Source organism: Lagenorhynchus albirostris, chromosome 14 (assembly GCF_949774975.1).
Source record: "Lagenorhynchus albirostris chromosome 14, mLagAlb1.1, whole genome shotgun sequence".
NCBI classification, from domain to species: Eukaryota; Metazoa; Chordata; class Mammalia; order Artiodactyla; family Delphinidae; genus Lagenorhynchus; species Lagenorhynchus albirostris.
This window is the reverse complement of record NC_083108.1, coordinates 58,603,662-58,627,114: the sequence shown is the minus strand read 5'-3', so window position 1 is coordinate 58,627,114 and position 23,453 is coordinate 58,603,662. Positions and strand designations below refer to the sequence as shown.

Here is a 23,453-nt window from a genome sequence, read left to right as displayed (position 1 = left end):
TATGTGTGCGGTAAGGGGCCGGGGATGGTTAATAGAGATCCTGAAAAGATTCAAAAATGTCTAAGATTTTTCTAAGAGATTTGATCCATCATAAAGTCAGCTCTCAGATTTAGCTATTTGGCAAATCTCTGGCAATGGAGCCAGCATTCCCCATTAAGTGACAGAAAATTCAGATGGAACTGGATTCCATAGGTCAAAGAAATACAGGTGTCTGTTCCTTCCTTCCTTCCTTTAGGACTTTTCTGGGAATTAATTCAAGTGGCCCTGCGAGATGAGCTGCCTATTAACTGTCTAGGCATTTATTTCTTGGGAAACCCTGTACCAATATCTGGGATTTACTGATCCAGGTTTGTGGTATAAAGAGGGGCTACAAAATTAAATAAATTAGTAAAAATTTTAAGTAAATGTAAAACAGCAAAACTGAGTGGAAGAAGAGAAGGCTTAGTAGTCAATATTGTGGTTTTTCTCAGGCAGATGTGGTCAGCAGCTAGACTACTCCAGGAGATAAGCATTTATTGATCTGGTAAAATTTTCAAGAAACTAATAAAATTTGATATTATTTAAATATTACCGTACTATAATTTAAGACATAAAACTTGCAGTGTACCACTTAGTTAATTAGGATAAACTGGCATCCTAATGACCTAGAAAAATTATAGAGGTCCTAATGTTTAAACTCTGCTGCCCACAAATCACTCAAAATTCAACAGCTCCTAAAATGTCCGTTTTGTTGATATTTGCAAAATTTTACATAACAGAAACAAAGAATTTCAAGATTTTTAATGTCAGCTTTTATTAATAGTTCTAATAGATTATTTTCTTATTTCTCATTTCATTGTCATTAATGATCCAATTAGTATAAAGCCAGTTTCAGCACAGTGTTTCACCCAATGTACTAAATGTATTATAAAGCCCTAAATATGTCTTTTGGAGAAGGCTGTTTTTTTCTGAAACATATACTTTCTCCTAATAACATTCTGTATGCTTTGGTTCTCTGATTTAATGAGAAACCACAATTGTTATTTTAATAGTTTTCCAACTGAATAACAAATCTTTAAATATAATGAATGTACTTCTCATCCAAAATTAAAATATTTAACAGTGTGAAAATTTTAAAGAAAGTAGAAAAGTTGTTTTAAGGAAAAAAAGTAGTTCAGTAACTGGAAGAAGTAAAATTAAAAATACACAGTATCTATCCTTAAAATACTTCCTAAAATTTTGGAAAAAATTTGTCTTTTATTTTCTCATTTGCAAAACTATTGATTTTTGATATTAACTGGATTTTAATACAATCTTTTAAGAAGAATATGCTCTAGGACTTCCCTGGCGGTCCAGTGGTTAAGACTCTGCACTTCCACTGCAGGGGGTGCAGGTTGGATACCTGGTCAGAGAACTAAGATCCTGCATGCTGCGCAGGAGCAGCCAAAAAATTAAAAAAAAAAAAAAAAAAAAAGGAAATTCAGTGAGATTAAGATTAAAAGCAAAAATCAGTTGTGTTCCTCTACACCTGTAATGACCTCCTAAAAAAAAAGAATATGCTCTAAAGTGATATACACTCAGTTTACAGAAGAAAGTGAGACACTTATGAATTCATTATTAAAATTCCATGCTGCCAAATGAGCAAACATATAATTACTACATTTTGGAAAAGAACAAACATATTGGATATACTCCAAATATTTAAGCAAAAATTCAAATTAGATACTAGCATTCAATATGAACTCTATTTTTTCTGAGTTACCTTAGCCATTTGTCTGAGTTCATGCTTTACATGAGACTGGAAAAGAAGGTAACTGAACAGGAGCTGGTGCAAGATAGCTAGGTTAGAGATTAACTATACACCATTCTTCAAAATCATAAATCTTAGATTAGTATGTCCCAAAGTGTGAGTTGAAAGCATTCAAATCTGACTATCTGGGATCTATCCTGTGAAGAACTTGTTTCCTCTGACCTGTCATAAGTAAAAAACGATCATATACGATAATATTAGAAAAAGTTAGGTACTTTTTCAAATTTCAGTATCTGAAATACATACTTATTTGTTTGAATGACAGATCAGAATTTTAAAATTTAAACACAGGAATACTGACACATATACTCAATCTATACTAATAGATTTGAAATTCCACTCAGCCACCTTAAGAGATTTTTAAAGAAAAATCCAGGTGATTCACTTAAGACTAAAGAAAAACAGATATGGACTTTTCAACAATCCAATATTCTTTATTTCACGGTTCAGAGGATCTTTAGAATTATAGAGATGTCTCAGTCTTATAATCCTGAAAATCAGTGCTTTCTTTCCAGGTCTTGTCAGAATAAACAGAAAGCTCAACATTGTCACATCCCAATTAAGTATATTAAGGAGAAGAGACAAAACTGTTTTTCTTGGAGAACTAGCTCATAAGCCTATTAGTGTCTCAAAAACTAAATACGACATTTTCCCACAAAGCAGTCACTGTACAAGGCATGAAAGAATGGAACCTACGATTCAAATACAGATGAACGTAATTAAATCAATTAGATTTAGAATGTATATATACTTCAATTCTGAGGAAAAACGTTGCCAATTACTCTCTGGTTGTGAAGTATCTACACAATCTTTGACAGGGTGGTGCTTATATCTTCTGATTTCCAGCAGAGATCCTCAGACCATGGATGGCTTCATTACATACAGCTCTTTTAGGTGCACCTTGGTACTTAGGAGCCCCACTTTAGAAAAGTACACCTAACTCCACAGAAAGTGTAGGTCTGTTCAATTTAAGGCAGATTGTAAACTTGCCTCCCACCCCAAAATTTTGATAACTAAGTATTACTGACTCATCAGCTCAATTAACAGCTTTCAGCATAATTTTAAGAATAATTATTTGGTTCTATACCAACCCCACAAATTTTTTAAATGAATACAAGGTATATCAGAAACAGAAATTTTATTTCAGCTTTTAGAGTTAAATGTCATATGGTAAAAACTGGACATTCAGGGACTGAACAACATTTTACATTTAAAAAGTTCAGACATAAGAATGTAAGCTCATTAAAAACTAAAAAAAAAGATAATCAAAACACTTAACTAATTTAGTTTTCACATACTAGGGGATACATTTACTCTTTAATGGCATTTCTCCAGGAAACCTGGTGTTTTAATCTACTTTTAAATTCAACAGGGGCAGCAAAGTCAATACACTAAAGAGGTCAACTGAAAATTTTTAGATGTGTTTTTAAAAAAACACTGCATGTTTGAAGAGTAAGATGACACTGTCTATCAAAATCACTACACATGGTAATACTGTGTGACGGGCATACAGCTAAGACACTAAGGACCCTGGGCACCTTCCCACAGGCGTTGCTGCACCGCACAACTCCAAGGCGGTGACTTTCACACTTTTCTACATGAATGGTGCCCCCAGGTTGCGTTGCACACCTGAGTGGCTGTGTGCAGGAGTCCTGCTTGTAACGTTCACACAGAGTATGTCTTGGACATGATGCACTGGAGATCTCAAATGAAGACTGGAAAATCTTGTGTCACTCATATAGTTCACTTATTCAACCACAGATACCTATATACTGGTTTGAAAATAAGTTACTTATAGTACAATAGTTAATTATAAATGTGACAGAAACCACTGGCTAAACAGGAGCCCCTGATAATCTAATTACCTGAGTATGTCCTGTAAGAAGACATAAGTCTCTCCCCCCAATTTTCACTTGTATGTCCTGGATCTGAATCTACAGAATAAGAAGAGACAGGAGAAAAGAAAAAAGCATACGAAGGGAAATGCAGAATTCAACAAACCAACATTTTTCAAAAGACCACAATGATGTATCATTGTTTTTCCAAAAGATAATTTTTAAGGTAAAGCCAAAAGTACATTTCAAACACATATTTGGCCAATACCTAAGATTTCAGTTTCTTTGATCTTAAAGTTGAAAAAGTCAACCACGTAGTTTGCAATAATAGTTATTACTGAGGCTGCTTATTAAAACATATCATCTCTTTTGAGGATATATTTTTTCAATCTCTGAATAATGATAAAAGAGGCAGTACTCTTATCACGTTTTTCTGTTTAGAATTTGTCTTTAGAAAACTTGAATAGTGGACTTGCATCATTCTTTTTGTTCTATGAGTGCCAAAACTATTCAGAAGACAATAGAACATTTCGGACTACAGTATCATTCTAGACCACGGACCTTTCTATAATTTATAAACATTTCAAATAACATGAATTATTACTGACCACTACAAAAGACATCTTAGAAAGAAAGTAGCCTAAATCAAAACAAAGTTTATCAGCTAAGAATATGGAATGCTGCCTAACAACTCAATAAAGTAGAGAACTGACTTCTGGCAGTATGGCCAGAGCAAATAATTTTACTTACAAACAATATGCTGTTTTAACTCAACATAATGTTATTCTGATCTTCACATTCTCAATTTATTGGCTTATGGTCTTCTTTCCAGGATGATCATTATAGACATTATTCATGAGTTGTTAGGTGTAAGGAAACAAAAGTGTTGGAAAAAAAACCAATTTAGAGAACAAGTAACTCCTAAACACAGTATTTGAAAAATTTAGAGATAAGCCTAAAAGTTTAGTGATGAGAAGGCTTACTCAATCAAAGGGGAAATCATTAATAATATTTAGACCAATTCTAGAGCAAGTGGGTAAATGGACTGAATTACAAGCCTTTCAATAATAAACACTTATATTTCAAAATTTAACCCATTAAGTTAGCAACTAGAAGAATTCTATGAAGAATATTTGTCATTTCATTTAAAGATAAGCAAAAATTTTAAAAGGCCTCCATAGGTTGCAAAGCAAAGAAAAAGGGGCAACTAATAAGTTGCACCAACAAATCGAATTAAATGGATTATTGAAAGCAGATCATATGACTGTGACAGATGAAAGAATAGTGGATAAAATAAACTTTCAATTATATTCATTAATATAAGGAAGTAGTTTCTCCAAACCTTCCTTTGGAAGTAATTAATCCATCCAGACTCCACACACCCTTTTGGCTTTTACTCAAATAAGTTTATTTTGGGGGCGTTTGCATGTATATTCTTATAAAGATTTAATTAAGGAGCTAGAAAATTAAAAGCTTCCATATCCTGTCCTTTTACTCAACTACTTCTTCCTTCAGTGCTATACTGAGACTAGACCATAATGAGACTATTGTTACCTATGAGGTTTTTGTAAAACACTGAGTGCTAAGCAGAGCAATTCTCTCTCCCTGATATGTTCTTTGCAGCAAGGCAAGACAAGCAATACCTATATTTTAAAAGCCATCTTTTTTGCTTTCAATTGAAGTATAGTTGATTTACAATACTGTGTTGGTTTCAGGTATACAGCAAAGTGATTCATTATATATATATGTATTTTTCAGATTATTTCCATTATAGGTTATTATAAGATATTGAATATAGTTCCTATACTATAAAGTAAATCCTTGTTGTACAAGCCATCTTTTTAAGTTAATATTCTGTTCTGGATTGCAAGAGAATAAGAAAAATATCACGTATGATTTTAAGAGTGTGCACTACGTCTGAAAATTTTTATAATAAAATATCAGGGAAAGGGACAGAGTAAATCTATAATAAATAATCACCACGAAGAGCACCAAAAGAGGACTATCCTTATTAAGCAAAGCACTAATTTTATCTGCTACTTTAACACAGTTACCAGAAAAATTACATGTGTTTTCTTTTTTTAAAAAAGTTTTCCTCTCCAAATTTGCTTGTGTCATTAAATAGGGTAAATCCTTTAATGGCATCCAAAGCCTCAGGAAAGTAGGCCTTCTACAGCTGGCTGGCAGAGATTTAGTTCAAAACATTTGAACATACTCTACAACTGCGACCACGGACTTTGGGAACAGATCATATTGTGTCTCTTTACATTTTCTCCTACCACATTTATTTACATATTACTTAATGCCACAAGAAAAAAAATCAGTAAGGAAATAAATAATGCCTATTAAGAAGAAACAAGTATTTTTTAAAAAGTAAAGAATGTTGTATTTTTTTTACTTATCTAAACATGCAAACTAAAATGAAGTACTACTGGTTTATCCCTATAGATACTTAGAGCTATCAAACCTAAAGAAAAACAAGTGCCATGATGTTATTTGAGATTAAAGAACATAAATATACTGCTGGAGCCTTTATAAGTATGTATAACTATTTTGAAGAAACGTTATAGAAATGTTTTACCCTTTTAACCCTGTAAACCTACTCTTGGGAATGAATAAGACAGAAAAAATTCAGAGTATAATAAAAATACAATCTGCAAAGACGCTCTATGGCATTACTCACAACAAAATAATTGCAAATTTACTTTGGAGGCTAAGAAGAGATTCACTCATGTGTAGCCTCAAGATAACTGCTCAGTACTTTCAAGTTAAGGGATTGTCATGGCATCCTTTGGATGCCATTAGTCTTGGAAAGAAAGTAAGTACGATTTTATGACGGATAGTGTAGGAAAAAAGTTCCCTTAGGTAGAAACATTAATAACTTAAAGATAATAGCAGTTATCAGTTATTAATTACTATGTCAAAAATTTTATATACAGTAACAGTATTATAAGGTGCCTACTCAATATTCATTCTCCCCTTACTAGGCATACTCCAATTTTGATCAGGGTGACAATATGTCCAGCTCAAAAATATTTGACTTTTCAGACTCCCCAGCAACTAGGGGAGCCTAACCAGTTGAGGTGCAGGCAAAAGTTTCTAGGGAGGTTGTTTCATGAGTAAAAAGGCAAAAGTCTCTCTGGGAGAAAGATACCTCTGTCTTTGGTCCTTCCTCTCCTCTTTTCTGCCCAGGAACGATATATCCTCTGACTATAAGGCAAAATGCTTAAGGACAAAGGCTACGTATGAGCTAAGGGTAGCAGAGCAGAAAGATGAAAACAGCTCAGTCCCTGACGGTGTTACTGAACTGCTATACCAACTCTGGACTGCCTATGCCTGGTCTTACCGCATTAGATGAAAAAAATCTCCATTTAAGCCAGTATTAGTTTTCTGTTTTAATTAATGTATCGTAAACTGATTTTACATGATATGTCACTTAGAGGTCACAATTTTCTGAAGTTGGTATTATATGCACTTTTATAGATGAGAAAATTGGGACTTACAAGGAACTCAACTAATTTGGCCAGGGCTAGTAGGTGGCTAAGCAAGGACTAAACAATGGTCTGTCAGACTCCAAAACTTCTGATGATAAACACTATGCTATGATTTCCCTCTACAATAACTTATCTGGTCAGGATTCTAGACTAGGAAAGATTAAAAGTAAAAGCTAAAAGTAGGTGATAAAGCAAGCTGATGCAGTAGCTGTAAGAAATAATTTGTCTTCTAGATAAGAAGTAGTTGCTTCCATAGGTTCAATGAGTCATTGTACAGATTGGCCTCAACATTTCATGGGACAAAATTTATAGGAATTCTCTAATAGGATAGGACAATGTGGGATTGATACTGGAATGATATAAGTAGATATACTGGAGATTTGCTGAAATGAACAGTATTATGATACATCTATAAGAACTCACTGGCATGACTTTGAATTATGCTGTAATTTTCCTCAAAACTTTATCTGAATTTCTTTTCTAAAAAGTGTTATCTTTTAAAAAATTAATAAACAGTAAATAATTGAGAATTTGGAAAGTTTAAGACACACTAGGGTATCTCAAAACGAAGACTAGGAATGACTCAGCCGGTTGATGGCATTACTGCTGATTTTGAGGACCACTGAATCTTCCTTGGACAATATGAATGTCTTAAAAAAAAATAATGACCGTGTTTTATAAAAATAATGTATGTTTATTATTTTAAAAATTCAAGGCATATAAAGAATACAAAGAAGAAAGTAACAAATCATCCCAAATCCTGGAAACAAAATGTTAACATTTCATGAGCATCATGCCAAGCATCCTTCTAAATGTATATAAAGACAGAGGTACTAGGAGAGAGAGAGAGAGAGAGAGAGAGAAATCAACTTATGTAAGAATAAGAAAATATCATACATATGTGCTATATTTAAATAAAAATCTGAAAGATTAACTTTAGTTTAACCCAACATAAAAAGAAAATAAACTAAAGGAATTGCTCTTCTCTATAAGAGATACCATAAAGTATAAACATACACATATATAAACATATAGGTAAAATTTTAAATGAAAGATTAAAAGTTTTAAAGATTAAAAACATATTTCAGTTTCAGACAATTTCAGTTAATCCCTTGCTATGAGAGATGATGAGTTGAGTAGCACTCTTAGCATTTTCTCCTTATTCCCCACTCCCTATTCTTTTATTTTTCACCTAAGTCAGGGCTTATAATATTTACATTTTTGTTCAGGACCTTTAATAAACCCACTAGGTTTAGCCTTAGTTCTACAATGAAACAGTCTCTATATTTAAACAATCTTATCTTTCTGTATGTGTGTTAATGTATGTCCTGTGTGCATATGCATACAAATATAAAGAATATGACATAATGCAAACAGTACATATTATTTCATAACCTACATTTTTACTTTGTATACTGTGAACATATTTCCATACAGTTTATTCCTCTACAATTGTTATTTTAAGGGTAAAAGATCATATTTTTTCATTGGATTTACCATAATTTACCAAATCCTATATTTCTTGACAATCTTTTCCTGTTTTGTTTTTTCTATTACAAAGAAAGCTGAGAGAAATATACTTGAAGATAATTTTTACTCTCATCAATAATTATTTATATAGAATAAATGACGAAAGAAAGAATAAATCAAATGTTAACAAACTTTTAGTTTTTAACATATGCTGTTATATCTACCTTCAACAAGGTAGTTCCATAATTTAGACAAACTAAAGCAAGTTCCTATTTCAAACCAGTGACCAGTTTGTATGATTTAAGCCAATGACAGTTTTGTCAATCACTGTAAACTCTATTTCTCTGAGTACTATTAATACATTTCATATATTTCTTCACCAACCGTAATTCTGTTGTTCTGAACTACTTGCTTCTATCTTTTGTCCATTCTCCCATTTCTGTATTTTTCTCTTCACATTTAAGAGAACTTTAATTACTAATTATATTAAGATAAGGGTTGTCATATATGTTATAAATATTTCTCCCTTTTATAGTTTATTCTGTATAGTTTCAGCTAATGATTTAAAATTTTAAAAAGATCAATGTCAAATACGGGGTTTGGTGCTATAACTATCTTTCATATGGAAAATACCAGTTAATGGTACTCTGAACTCTTCTTTTAAAATTATGAAAATAAGACGTTTTGCCTTGGGCCTGGGGAAATTCTTCTTAATGCTTTGGATGTGTGTGTATGTGTGTGCGTGCAAAACTAAAGCCTTCATCTGTTATTTACTAAAATTTATAAATTCAGCCTACCAAAAATATAGATATACATGTTTAAGTCCATCAAAATCTCATTTAATGTTAGCCATGTAACCTTTTCAAAAAAAAAAATAAAGTAAGAGTCTGTTTTATGAAACAGTCTTAGAGAGAGCTGCAATGTCCCACTAAATTCAAATAGTGGAAAGACTGTAGCAGGGGATAAGCATATAATCCAATCAATAAAGTATGAATTAGATTATGTTTATTCAGTGCCTAAAGTTCATGTCTTCCTAAGTCTTTCTTTTATTTTACACTGAATAAAAGACAAATAACCCACTGGATCTAATAACAAAGGTTCTCATGGGAAGTGTATTATTTTGAAACCTTATTTCTAAGTCCCTTCTTCAAACTACTAGTAGGATTATCACTGTCACTGGAAAACAAAACCTGGTTAATGTAAGTACTTTAAAAATGACTAGCAAAAGGGTTTCTAAGGAGAGAGTATGAGACAAGTTAAATCTTGTATATTCGAAGGCACGGAAGCACCTTCTTCTCAGCTAAGTGACCTAGTAATACCTTGAGAACAATTTGTAAAAATAAGGAGAGTCAAGGGCTTCCCTGCTGGCGCAGTGGTTGAGAGTCCGCCTGCCGATGCAGGGGACATGGGTTCGTGCCCCGGTCTGGGAGGTTTGTGAGCCGTGGCCGCTGAGCCTGTGCGTCCGGAGCCTGTGCTCCGCAACAGGAGAGGCCACAACAGTGAGAGGCCCGCGTACCGCAAAAAAAAAAAAAAAAAAAAAAAAGGAGAGTCAAGCTTCAAAAAAAAAAGAAAGATTCTGAACCTCTAGAAGAAGACAGTGTAACTTAAAATGAACAAAGCACATAATTTCTTAATCACTCAATAAAAGAGCAATTTTCAAAGTTTAAAACTGTCATAAGCGTTTAAGAAAAATTTTTAGTTCAAGCTAAGAGAAACAGCCAAACATACAAAAGGAAATCTACTTACTAACAGTGTATACTAAAATTAAGTATTTTCTAAAGATTAGCACAAGGAGTTTCAAAAGTCTAGTCTTTTGAAAATAGTCTTTCAAAAAGTCTATTTTCACAGATTCTGGAGTCAAGATCATTCCCATACTGATGATTAAGATGGCTAGAAAGATAAAAGTAGGATATGATCTCTGTACATAAATTTAGCATGTAACACTGATTTTCTTTGAGTGAAACTAAAACATTCTTAAGAACAGTTCATTACCAATACTTCATTCAGGGGCTAAAACAATTATGATAAATAACGAACATTCAAGTTTATATTAGTTTCAAGAAACGATTAGTTCAGGGCTAAAATACAACCTGGTAATTTATCAGATAGTGGTAATAAGGTTTTAATCTATTACAAATAACTGGGATTTACTGATGTCAAGTATCATTCCTGACATAGCAAAAGTTTTGAGGAAGAAAGTACTATGAACTGGGCTTAGGAAGCCTCAATATTTTTCTTCTTTTTTTTGAAAGGGACATATTTCTGATTCATTTCTGAATCTAAAATGCCTAACTTTTTTTCTTTGGTGGGTTCAATAATTTGTTCACAAAAACTCAACAGCTTTTTCTCAAATCTACCGTATCAATGCTCCATATTACTAAGTAAATTTTCGTCACTGAAATGCTCCTCAAGAAATTAAGTTCTTAAAGTGGTAAGAAATTTGTAATAAACACTGAGACTGAGAAAAAAAGCTAATTGCTTTTATCTATGATAGAAATCAAATTTGGGTGAGGAATATATGAATTTCTGCCCCAATGATAAACCTGAAATTCTGAAATACAAATATTTCTCTCTAAAATGCAGTGAACAAGGAATGAGAAAGAAAATCACAGTAAAAGAAGGATTATGATTTTACCAGAAAACAACAAAATTTCCTACCTGTGTCTGAATCTCGTTCTTCATTTCTTGATGGGCTGATGGTAAAAGGAAGTTTACGTTTCATGGACGATTTCTCTTTCATCTCCTTGCCCACATCACTCCGATCAATTTTTGGAGTTTTGCTATAGGATGCAATCTTGTCTTTACTCTATTAAAAAATTAAATATGAATAAACTTATAACAATATTAGCTGAGCAATACAGTATTAAAAAAATACTTTATATAAAGTAGAAAGAGTATTACTACAAACCATCGTTGTCCTCAATGTCCTTAAGGCCCACTTTCAACAATCATAATGTGTTTTCTAACTTATTTCATATTCCCTTTTACTTAGTAATATAATTTTAAAATAACAATAAAACGAAATATCTTGAATATAATGGAACTCTATGTCTAAGATAGACATCATCACCAATAAACAAATATATAAATCAAAAAAAGCAGTCTAGATTGAATTAAGCAGATTGTATTTTATTAATTCCATGTGTCCACTCATTTAGATAAAGTATCCTACCCTCATGCCTACAGCAATTACCAAGTTCACTCTTATGATCCAACATCTGAATTGGTACATACAGCACATCTAACTGGGCTATGAAAACTCCTTTGGAAAAACATGCTAGATACTAAGAACTAAGCCACATCACCTAGTAGGTGAGCATAACTATGATAATAAATGATAGATATCATAACCATAGAGATTTTCAGAAGAAAATGAGTAGACTCAGACTGCAGAAGACACGAGCTTTCGACCCAAGCCAGAAAATGAAGGAAGAGTGGGAAGAAGGGGCATAAAAAAAAATACTGAATTTTTTTAAAAAGTAGAATTTATCAACGAAAAGATGATTCAAAAAGAGCAAAATAGGGCTTCCCTGGTGGCGCAGTGGTTGAGAGTCCACCTGCCGATGCAGTGGACATGGATTTGTGCCCCGGTCTGGGAGGATCCCACATGCCGCGGAGTGGCTGGGCCTGTGAGCCATGGCCGCTGAGCCTACGCATTTGGAGCCTGTGCTCCGCAACGGGCGAGGCCACAACAGTGAGAGGCCCGTGTACCACACACACAAAAAAGAGCAATATAATAAAGCTTTTAGTGAGTCTAATCATGAAAATATGAAGAGGGAAAAAAAAAAACAGGAAAAAAAAAAAGACTGGGATTGAGACCTAAAATACAATTCCAGAGGGGATATTAAAAAGTTACAAAAGAGGGCTTCCCTGGTGGCGCAGTGGTTGAGAGTCCGCCTGCTGATGCAGGGGACACGGGTTCGTGCCCCGGTCCGGGAAGATCCCACATGCCGCAGAGCGGCTGGGCCCGTGAGCCATGGCTGCTGAGCCTGCGCGTCTGGAGCCTGTGCTCCGCAACGGGAGAGGCCACAACAGTGAGAGGCCCACGTACCGCAAAAAAAAAAAAAAAAGTTACAAAAGAATACTGTATTCATTTTTATACAATTATAATTTTAAGGACTGGAAAAATGGATTATTTTCTTGGAAAACATGTATTACCAAACACTGGCTCATGAAAGAAACAGAAAACCTGAATAGACTAATGATCATAGAAAACAATAAATCTATAGCCAAAGATTTTACGTCTAAAAAGGGTACCTATTCCAGAAGATTTTATGAGAGGTTTTAAATTAAAAATTCAGGGAAAATATATTTCCCATTTCATATAAACAATACTACAACATAGAAATAAGATTAGAAGATACCCAATCCATTTTACAAGTGTGAAATAAAACTAATACCTAAGAAGGGTTCAAGATAGAAATTATACCTAAATTGCTTATGAAATAAATGAAACAATAAACTATCCTAAATAAACTGTCCAATCAAAGTTAGTGCCTTAGAAAGATAATATATCATAATCAAGCAGGATTCACCCAAAGAATATAAGAATAGTTCATTATTAGAAAACCTCAAGACAATTCATTATATCAAAAGGAAAAATCTTATTATGATGTTAACAGGTGACAATAACATCTAAATAGACCCTACATTCATTCTTGATAAACCTATTAGCAAATTAGGAAGAGAATGTGACTTCCTTATATCTTAACTGGTAAAGATTAGTGAAGAATAAAAGTATTTATTTCCCAGGTGTAAAGGAAAATCCTCTTAAGCTGTTTTCTTACTTCTGCTAATGAAATGGAGCTTCACAGGCATGCCTTTTGCTTATAAGGTTGTTTTAAAACGTCGATTTTATTATTATTCTGGTATAGTGAGGCCAACAGATCAAGAGATCACTGCCACTGAAAAGAGAGTTTGTTACTCACAGCTCCCAAGAAGAGGAGGCATGCCGCACCATGAGGTGCCACCGGGGGAAGCACCTAGGAGGTTCAGGAAGCAGAGAGAGGGGAAGGAAATGTGAGTCAAAGCTTTTATTGCGGTTTCCACAGGAAGAAAAAGGCAAGGCAGAGCAAGCAGGTTTAGGGTTGGCTAGTTTGCATAATTTCAGCAGACTCTAGGGTATAGGTGTTGTTTCTCTAGCTGTCTGGTACCTGGTTCTGGGGTGACTGTTATTAGGGCAGGGGGATAGTGGCCCAGAGTGTGAGAGCTGGATATAGTTGGTGGTTGGGGATGGACTCTGGATTGCTTGGTTTGCATATGAAAGGTGTGGTCACACATAAATTGTTTACTATCTCTGGGAACTGAGTAGCCCTGGGAAGGGCAGTCTCCCCAGGGTCACTGAGGTCCCAGATGTCAAAGAATCAGAAACAAAAAGGCATGATTAGTAAAATGGTTAGCCAACAAAGTTCTAGAGATTTTCCTTAGAAATACAAATCTTTGTTATTAAAAAAAGAATTAAGAAAAACATTAGAATGTCCCTTCTCCCTTGCACTTGTGTGAGTAAAGATACTGTTCTGTGCCATAAAACAAGAGAAACCAATTTAATATGTTAAATGAAAAATGTTCACAACAATTTATCAATCATACTCTCCTGAGCAATATGGTGATTAGTGTGAATATTCATTCCTGCTACCAACTTATTCTGTTCTCTGTAAAATAAAATTGTCCTTAAAAGTGTTACTTGAACAAAGTTTTTGTGAGAATCTTAACAATAAAAATTATTTTCAGATATGGGGAAAGTAACTTTCAAAAGAAATAGCTATGGAAAAGGGGGAAAAAAAAGAAATAACTACTTTTGATTGTCTTAAAATTTCTATATCATCAAATGGTATAAATACTCTTGTCAATTCAGGAGAGAATCACTGGCACATTCTTCTTTCATATCCATGACCTAATAAAACTAAGAGTCAGACTTTTTTTATTTTAAAATAATTTGTCTTTTTCATTTATATTAATGATTTTCTTTCAATAACCTACAACAGCTATCATACATAGCAGTGAAAGTATTAATGGCAAGACAAGAATGATCCTCTATCACTGCTGATATTAAACAATGTGCTGGTAGCCTTTACCAACTCAAGACAGAAAAAAATAAGAGGTAAAAATTTACCTAGAAAAAAAGAAAAAAGAAAAAAAACAAAAACCGCTTGAAGTATATAAACCAAAATGTTAATGGCTATCTGTGGGTAATGGCATTACAGGTGTGCTGCGAGACAATTTTCTATAGCTCTCTTGCATTTCTGCATATCTTGCAAGCAGAAGCACTAAATCCCTTTATTCTATCTTTCCAAAGATATCTGTATAGAGAATAGCCTTGGAAGACAGAGAAAGTTTCTCCCTCTGGAGCAAAGGGTAGATCAGACCTGTTCACTGTTCAGTATAATAAATAATTTCTCCCTTTAGGGCAAAGGTCAGGTAGATTTATTGCCCATTAAAAAGATTTGGGATTCCTCTCCTATAATACAATCCACTGTATATGTAGTTGTCACCTGGCCTTCTTTGCATCCCTTTGTGAGAAACAGGGCTCAGAGAACAGGCACAAATGGTGATATATGGCTACAGCGATTGCTGTGAGAAAAAATGCTTGCCTCTCTATCTGACCCAGGAGTCTCATGTCTTCTGCCATAATCCATGAAACTAATTAGCTTGCAAGTAGGGTAAAACCTCAGATGCTTCATCTCAGACAAGGCAATTTCTATTTTCATTATTCTTATATACATTTTCTAATTCCTCTGTAATGAACATTATTACATTACTTGAATAATAAAAGAAAAGTTCTCAGTTATCATGGGGATAGGAGATAATGAAGGTCTGAACTATACTGATGATGAAAAGGATAGGGCAGAGCTATTTAGAAAGGCAGACGATTAACATCCACTCTCTCACACTTTATGAATTTAACCCGGGTTTTAGCTTATCAGAAAAGGATTGATGAAAGATTTTGTTTTGCAAATTATAGCTAATTTATAGCTAAAAATGTCAGTGGAAAAAATTTTAAACTAAAACCAATGGGGAAAAAAATCCCACAGATTAGCAGTGAAAGGATAAAATATTTGAAGAATATTGAGGAGACATTTTTGATGAACCCCTGACTATTGTAATATTTAACATGGTAATAAAAGCACTTTATATAAAAAGCATATTGCTATAGAATGGGATTATTTAAAATTATTGTCTATTTAAATGCATTTAAAAATTAAACTTTGGTTCAGGTTATTTTTAAATTTAGAATCTTATAACAGCAATGTCTGTGTCATATTAAGCTGTAAATACGGTCTATATTTACATAAGAGAACAGCTATATAATATTCATTTCTAAAAATTTTATGGAAGGAAAAACTCAGCAGAAGCTAGAGGCTGGTTTCAAGGCCAATCACTCACCAAGAAAAGACAATCCTAAGAATACGCTTTACAAATAAATAAGTGAATAAGATGGTCATGCCGCCTTCTCTCCTTCCCTCTCTTCTAACTTTATTTTGTCCTAAGAAGCAGTAGTAACATGGTCTATAAGCAAGAAATTTGGAATGGAAGTTATGGCCCTTCCTCTCTTAAGGTGCAAATAAACAGTTCAAATATCTATTTAAAACTAAAGAAAATTACTTCTAACAACAGCTTTGGATGTCAAGCTGCTCAGAAATCCCAAAGCATGGCAGTAAGCACCTCGCATACTGCCTCAGAAGGGCTTTTGACCATTACCCAAACACACGTGTGGTCTTGAAAAAAAACACTGAATGATTCAACTGAGACTGAGAACAGTTAAATATAGCCCTTTAGGTAAGCCAACTGTTAATAATTAAGGAATTTAATAGTTTGTGTTTATTCTTCCTATTTATCTTATAATCTAATGATTAATAAGTATTCTTAACTTACCTAAGCAATATTTTTAATAGAAATACATTAGTAAAAAGTGTTTGATTTTTGCTTGCCTCTATAGTTTTAAGAAATCACACTGTTATGAAGGCAATGGTCAGGACTACTGCATATTTAGTGGCAATCTTCAAAAAATAATACGAAGTACCTAGAAGAATAAAACCTTCAACAACTTTAGCCTTATAAATTCAAATCCAAAAACCAAGTAGCTCACATGTAATTTCACAAATGCAACCTTCACTATATTTAAGCATTTAGAAATAAAAGTTATAATTCTTTCCTCAAATCTCACATTGTACTCTGTCCCCACAACTCTACTGAGGTCACCTTTACCCAGGTCACTGTAAGGTATCTCTACTGACAATGGCCTGGTCTTTCCTATTAACTGTTGCGGCATTTGTCATACAGACCCCCTCGCCACTCTTTGCCGTGTAACTTCTGCTTCTCTCTCTGTCCTCCTTGCTCCCCCTCTCCTGACTCCTAAAATATCTGAATTCCTCAGGGTATGCTCTCCTCCATTCTTGCCCCACTCTCTTTAGGTGACATCTCGATACCTATAGATCACTTTTCCACAAATCCTCATACATTTATTTCCAGTCTAGCTGTTCTTACCTCTAGACGCATATCTAACTAATACTATCTAACTGATACTTCTATTGGATGCTCCGATGATGAACTAAATTCAACAAGTACAAACCAAACATTCTTCTTCAAACAACCTGTCCCTTTTCCTGAGTGCCCTCTCAGGGAATAGTCCAATCAACTTCAGAGTGGACCCACACAACTTTTTCTATACATACACAAGTTTCAGTAATTCAATATCTTTTAGATCTGCCACTTCTATCCCCACAGCCACTGCCCACACTGCCTTCTGCTTGGATTTTTAAATAATACTCTAACTGGTTTCTGCCATGGCCCTTCCCTTCTGGCTCACTGGCTACAGGATAAATTTCAAGATCTTTAGCAAGGAACACAAGGCCATAATGAACTGGCCCCTGTCTAATGCTTATCTCCTACCCTCCACCCTTCAAAGGCTACATCCTAACTCTGTATGCATTACTTTAACAGATTCTTGTCTTTTTTACATCTCCTGCTTAAGTCTACTCTTTACTCTCATTTTCCTGCTAGTCACATGCTTGAGAATCCAGATTAGGTATCTTTTCCACTGTGAGACCACCCCTGAACACCCTAGAACTGACTGCTTCTCTCCTTTGCCCCATCATTGTACACTCAAATACTTTCATTAGTGTGAACAAAGTATGGTCCCTGAGACCATTTCAGGGGAAATGCGAAGTCAGAAATATGCTCACAATAACACTAAGATGTTAGTGTATCTTTCTCTCTCATTCTCTAAAGAATGTGTATTTGAGCCTTGAGATTATGTGACAAGAGATATCTGAACATCCGGATTGCAGAAGCAGATGAGCATCTGGCTATCTTCCTGTTAAGCCACACATTAAAGATATTTGCAAAACCAATGACACTCTTCTCACCGATACTGTCTTGGAATATACAGTTGTGTTTCATAAAAATATATTATTAACATGTAACAGTTATACTGTTTTTTTAAACCAATTAATAAATTTAAATTTTTTCTCAGTTTTAATTTCTGATTGTGTAAATGTCAACAGACATACCCACATACAGAAAAGCCCTTTAGCCTCCTCAGTTATGCTAAAAAGTATCAAGGGGTCCTGAGAGCAAAACACTTCAGACACAGAGATAGAGCAATTACTTAAGAGTCTTCATAAAGATTTAGACCAAGCCTTAACCACTGTTTTTCTTTTTTTTTTCACCGCACAGCGCAGCATGCGGGATCTTAGTTCCCCAACCAGGGATTATACACATGCCCCCTGAAGTGGAAGCGCAGAGTCTTAACCACTGGACCACCAGGGAAGTCCCACCAATCACTGTTTTATTTCAAGGGTCATAGGAGAGGCACACAACACAATAAGCATCCCATGTAAGGTTTGTTGAATAAAATGAATAAATTAGTGAACTCACGTTCCTTAAGATTTGGCACATTAAAATATATTTTGGGAAACTTTTGTCTATAGTAGAATGAAGATACTGGCAACTTATCTCTCCAAGGAATAACTATAAACCTGGACAAACTGTCGAAAACCACCATTTCAAGGCTCTAGAAATCGAACAAAAACAACAAATTGAGAAGCATTTTCAATAAGAAAAACTGCTGAACTACGGATAAGAAGAGTGATTGTCTTCGGCATTCTTGCCTGGGGTTGTTCTCATTTCCTGGCTAATGCTTAGTTTGCATGAAGTAGTTCCAGGGTGGGGCTGGCAATGAAAACCAGCATCTTTGCTGCCAAAGAGTCAACTTGAATTGACACAGAAGGCCAAAACCCCACCACCCAGTCACTCCGTTGATAAAAATAGCAAGCAGGGTAGGAAAGGAATGGAGTGGGAAAAAACCCCATAGTTCTATTAGCCTACGGCTGTGGTCCCACTGTGGGGGAGCAGCAGCCAGTAGACAAGCCAGAAATTTAACAGGGAGATTGCAGAAATCAGAGAGCCATGGGGGCACTAGATAAGACAGCCACTCATCCCTGGCACTCATCCCTGGCAGACAGGGTAAGTATGTGGGGAAGACCTGAGAAGGGCTAAGCTCTGCACAGACCCCTCACTCACTCAGGGAGACTGTGTGCACACACTGGGGAGGTCTACAAGGGTCCAAGCTCTCTACACCATCCTTAGTCAACAAGGAGCCTGCACACATGAGGGAACTCCTGGGTGAGCCCGACAGAAAGTAACTGCTAGGGCTTACCTGAAAAATGCCTTAACATTGAGCACACTCCCCAACACACATGTATATCTATCAGTGGAAGGTGGAAGCCCTACTGGCTCACGTTTGAGCACAACGCCTGACCAACCAATGGTTGCTAACTCATCCACGTACGTATGGGGCAACCCCTAGAAAAGCAAGACTAAACAAACAAACCCCCCAAAAACCTAGACACCAGTGGTTGTGACAAAGTAACAAACACTGCAAAACCTGACATTTTACTAAAAGCAAACAAAAAACTAGCAACAGTTACAACTGTTAGGTGGGAAATAATGAGAATCCAGAGCTGCTATAATATATGACCTAAACTGTCCAGTTTTCAATAAAAATTATGGCAGCTGGGAAAGCAAGGAAAAAAGTATTCAAGAGAAACTTCTCTGAGTGGGCCAAGATAGGTTTGGCAAAGTCTATAAAGAGGAAGGAAGGGAGGGGAGAGAGGGAGGAAGAAAACAGTGTTTAAAGAATTAAAGTATGACAACAATGACTTAAACAGAGAATATGAATAAAGAACAATTAAAAAAAATACTGGATTTGAAAAGTAAAGTGACTGAAAATGTATTAGGTATGTTCAACAGCAGATGTGAGATGGCAAAAACAAACAAAAAAATCAGTAAATTCAACACCCCAAATTTCATGAAAACCATTAATCTACAGATCCAAGCAACTCAAAAAACCCCAGGTAGAATAATTGCAAAGGGATCCTAAACACATTACAAACAAAAGAGAAAACAGCAACGAAAAAAAAATTAATCACAATTAACGGCTGACTTCTCATCAGAAACACTTAAAGCAAGAAAGAAGTGGGATGACAATCTACTAAAAGGAAAAGTCAAATAAGAATTCTATACCCAACAAAATAAAGGCAAACAGTCATGAACGACCACATACTGTAGAATTTCATTTATATGAAATATCCAGAATAGGAAAATCTATAGAGACAAAAAGTAGATTTATTTGCTATCTAGGGCTGTGGAGTTTGGGGACAGAATGGGGAGTAACTGCTAATGGGTACATAGTGCTTCTTTTTCATGTGAAAATGTCCTAAAATTGACAGAGGTAGTGATTGCACAACTCTGTAAATATACTAAAAACTACTGAATTTTACATTTTAAATGAGTAAATTGTATGGTATGTGAATTATATCTCAAAAAACCTGTTTTTTAAAAATGGCAAAATCAAGATATTCTTAGATCAATGAACACAGAGAAATCACAGCTGAAGACCCGTCTTACAGTAAATACTAAGGAAAATTCTTATAGACTGTAAGGAAATGACACTAGACAGTAACCTGAATTCACAGGAAGAAATTAAGAGTGCCAAAATTGGTAAATTTCTAGGTAAAAACAAAGAACTGTATAAATATATATTTCTCTTTAATTCTCTTATTTCTTTAAAAATAAGACTGTATAAAACGATAATTGTAACATTCTGTTGTTGAGTTAATAACAAATGTAGATATAATCTATACTACACAGAGAACACAAAGGAAGGGAAGGTAACGGAGCTATACTGGAGCAAAGTTGCTGTATTATACTGGATTTAAGTCAATATTAACCTGTAGTAATTAGCATGCACATTATAATCCCTAGATCAACATTTTAAGAATATAATTTAAGAAACATAGTTTTAAAAAATCATAGAAATTTAAATAGTACACTGAAAAATAGTTTTTAAAAAAAGGCAGCAAAGACGGGAGAGAAAAAAAGACCTGAAACATAAGAACAAAGTGCAAAATGGCAGATATAAATCTAACCTTATCAATAATTACATGAAATGTGAGTGGATTAAACACTGCAATCAAAAGCAAAGACTGCCAGTGCAATCAGGCAAGAAAAGGAAATAAAAGTATTCATACTGGAAAAGAAGTTAAATTATGTCTATAAGCAGATGACATAATCCCATATGTAGAAAATCCTAAGGAATCCACAAACTTTTAGAATAAATGAGTTCTGTAAGGTCACAGGATATAAGATCAGTATACAAAAATATCTGCATTTCTATATACCAGCAGTGAAAAATCCTAAATGAAATTATCTATAATAGCATCAGAAAGAATAAAATATTAATAATTTAACAATAAAAGTACAAGATTTGTACACTGAAAACTACAAAGCATTAGTCAGGGAAATCGAAAATCTAAATAAATGGAGAGATATTCTGTGGTGATGGACTGGAAGACATGTTAAGATAACATACTATTCAAAGTGATCTACGGATTCAATAAAATCCCTATAAAAATTTCAGCAGGCTTTTTTTTTGTGGAAACTGACAAGCTAATCCCAACATTTATATGGAAATGCAAACGACCCTTAATAGCCAAAAGAATTTTTGAAAAGAACAAAGTTAAAAACTTACGTGTTGATTTTGAAAGCAGATTTGGGGTTGCTGGGACTTTGGGGTGGGAACAGGGACACACTGCAAATGGGCATAAGGATCTTTTAACAACGATGGAAATGGTCTATCTAAACTGTATTGTGATGATGGTTGCACAACTCTATAAACTTACTAAAAATCCCTGAATTCTACACTAAGTGGGTGAATTTTATGGTATACAAATTGCACCTCAATAAAGCTGTTCAAAAAAGATCCTACATGAATGTTCAGACTCTTTATTCATATTAGCCAAAAGCAGGAAACATTTCAGATGTCCTTCAACAAGAAAATGGCTTATAGGAAGAAAAGAACTTAAAAGAAAAAAAAGAAAAATCCAAAGAAAGAAAAATTCAAAGATAATGTGTAAAACTAACTAGATAAAGCAGAGACTAGGGATAGTGAAACCACTTAGGAGACAACTACAGAAGTCTAAATAAAGGTTTTGAGGGTCTAAATTAAATAGTAATGAAGAAGGATAGATGTAAAAGGGCAGAATCATGGGTCATTGGCAATGACTAATAATAAACAACAAAAATGGCTAACATTTATTGAGCACTTACTATATACCAAGCATTGTATTAAGTATAATACTTAAGTCATTTCACTGTCACAATTCTATAAAGTACTGTTGTCCTCTATTACAGAGAGATATACTGAGTTTGGAAAAGTTATATAAATTTATCCAAAGTTATAGACATGGAAAAGTGAACAGCTACTGTGTATGTGTGTTTCAGTACCAGGGGTCAGGGGGAAGAAATGACAAATGATTGTGAGGTCTTGGATCCCCAGCCTCATGATCATTTCTCAAGTAACTGTGTGATCTTGGTAATTTTGTTATTTTAGGGAATGAAAAACAATCTCACTCCCAGGATCTGGCATCGATACGGCTTTTTATTTTATGAGCAGTTACTAAAAATATGAAATCATGGGAATTCCCTGGTGGTCTAGTGGTTAGGACTCTGAATGTTCACTGCCGAGGGCCAGGTTCAATCCCTGGTCAGGGAACTAAGATCCCACAGCCCTGGGTGTTGATAAAATAAAATAAAATAAAATAAAGTAAAACAAAATAAATAAAAGTTACAATTAGAAAAGTTTTTAATAAATAAATAAAAATACTAAATCAGGAGTCTTTTCCACAATTTCCAAAGAGTCAACAAATCTTTAGCATAATCATATACCTTTCTTCCATATGGTTTTTCTACCATATTGCTGTCACTGTCAGAATTTTCACTCTGCACTGGTTTTGTGAACCCAGATTTGGGCATCTTATAGCTGTTCAACTAGCTTCTTCTTTTATCAGTCTTCTCATCCTGGATCTGCAAAGAATGGATATATAAGGATTATTTGTATACGTATGCAATAAAATCTACTTAAAGTTTATGCACCACAATTAGTGCAATTTGGTTTCTTCCATGTCTCTATAAGATAATTTATTTTCTCAGAGAGGCTATCCTAGCCTAAAGTAAGTTTTCATTTAACAATTTGAGCTTCTAATTAAAGTTCTCTTGCTCAAGTCCATTCAGTTTGTCACTGAAAAGAGAACTGCTTTTATATTTCTTCCCATCTTCTCTAGACTAGTACCTAACCTCCAGCTTTCTGGGTAACCAGCAGCAGTCCAAGTGGAGGCAAAGTGTTTGTCACCCCACCCAGCATGGCTCCAGTGGCAGGAGCTCCTAACAGATTCTCTGGTAGTTCTGCATTGGTCTGGAAATTATTCCTAAAGACTCAACCAAGAACTTGATAGGTGTGATCAGTAATTTTACAACGAATTCTATTTTAAGTTAAATTAAGCCCTTACTACTTAAAATCCCCAGAGT

The 23,453-nt window shown here is 34.5% G+C and overlaps 1 protein-coding gene across 7 annotated transcripts in view; it reads right to left on the bottom strand.

Moving 5' to 3' along the window:
• ANKRD12 (ankyrin repeat domain 12) overlaps window positions 1-23,453 on the bottom strand; it is a 116,031-nt gene that overhangs the window by 61,910 nt on the left and 30,668 nt on the right. For 4 of the 7 annotated variants that reach the window (XR_009534913.1, XM_060121974.1, XM_060121976.1 and 1 more), the window contains exons 2-4: window positions 22,815-22,952; window positions 11,247-11,394; window positions 3,655-3,723 (exon numbers count right to left, since the gene is read on the bottom strand). Coding sequence is in view for 6 of the 7 variants with exons in the window: in XM_060121974.1 (XP_059977957.1) it covers window positions 3,655-3,723; window positions 11,247-11,394; window positions 22,815-22,901 (304 nt within the window). In the remaining variant the exon portion in view is untranslated. Of the gene's footprint in view, window positions 1-3,418; window positions 3,555-3,654; window positions 3,724-11,246; window positions 11,395-22,814; window positions 22,953-23,453 lie in introns of those variants that run through there. The other 3 variants (XM_060121978.1, XM_060121977.1, XM_060121979.1) reach the window with 3 other exon arrangements.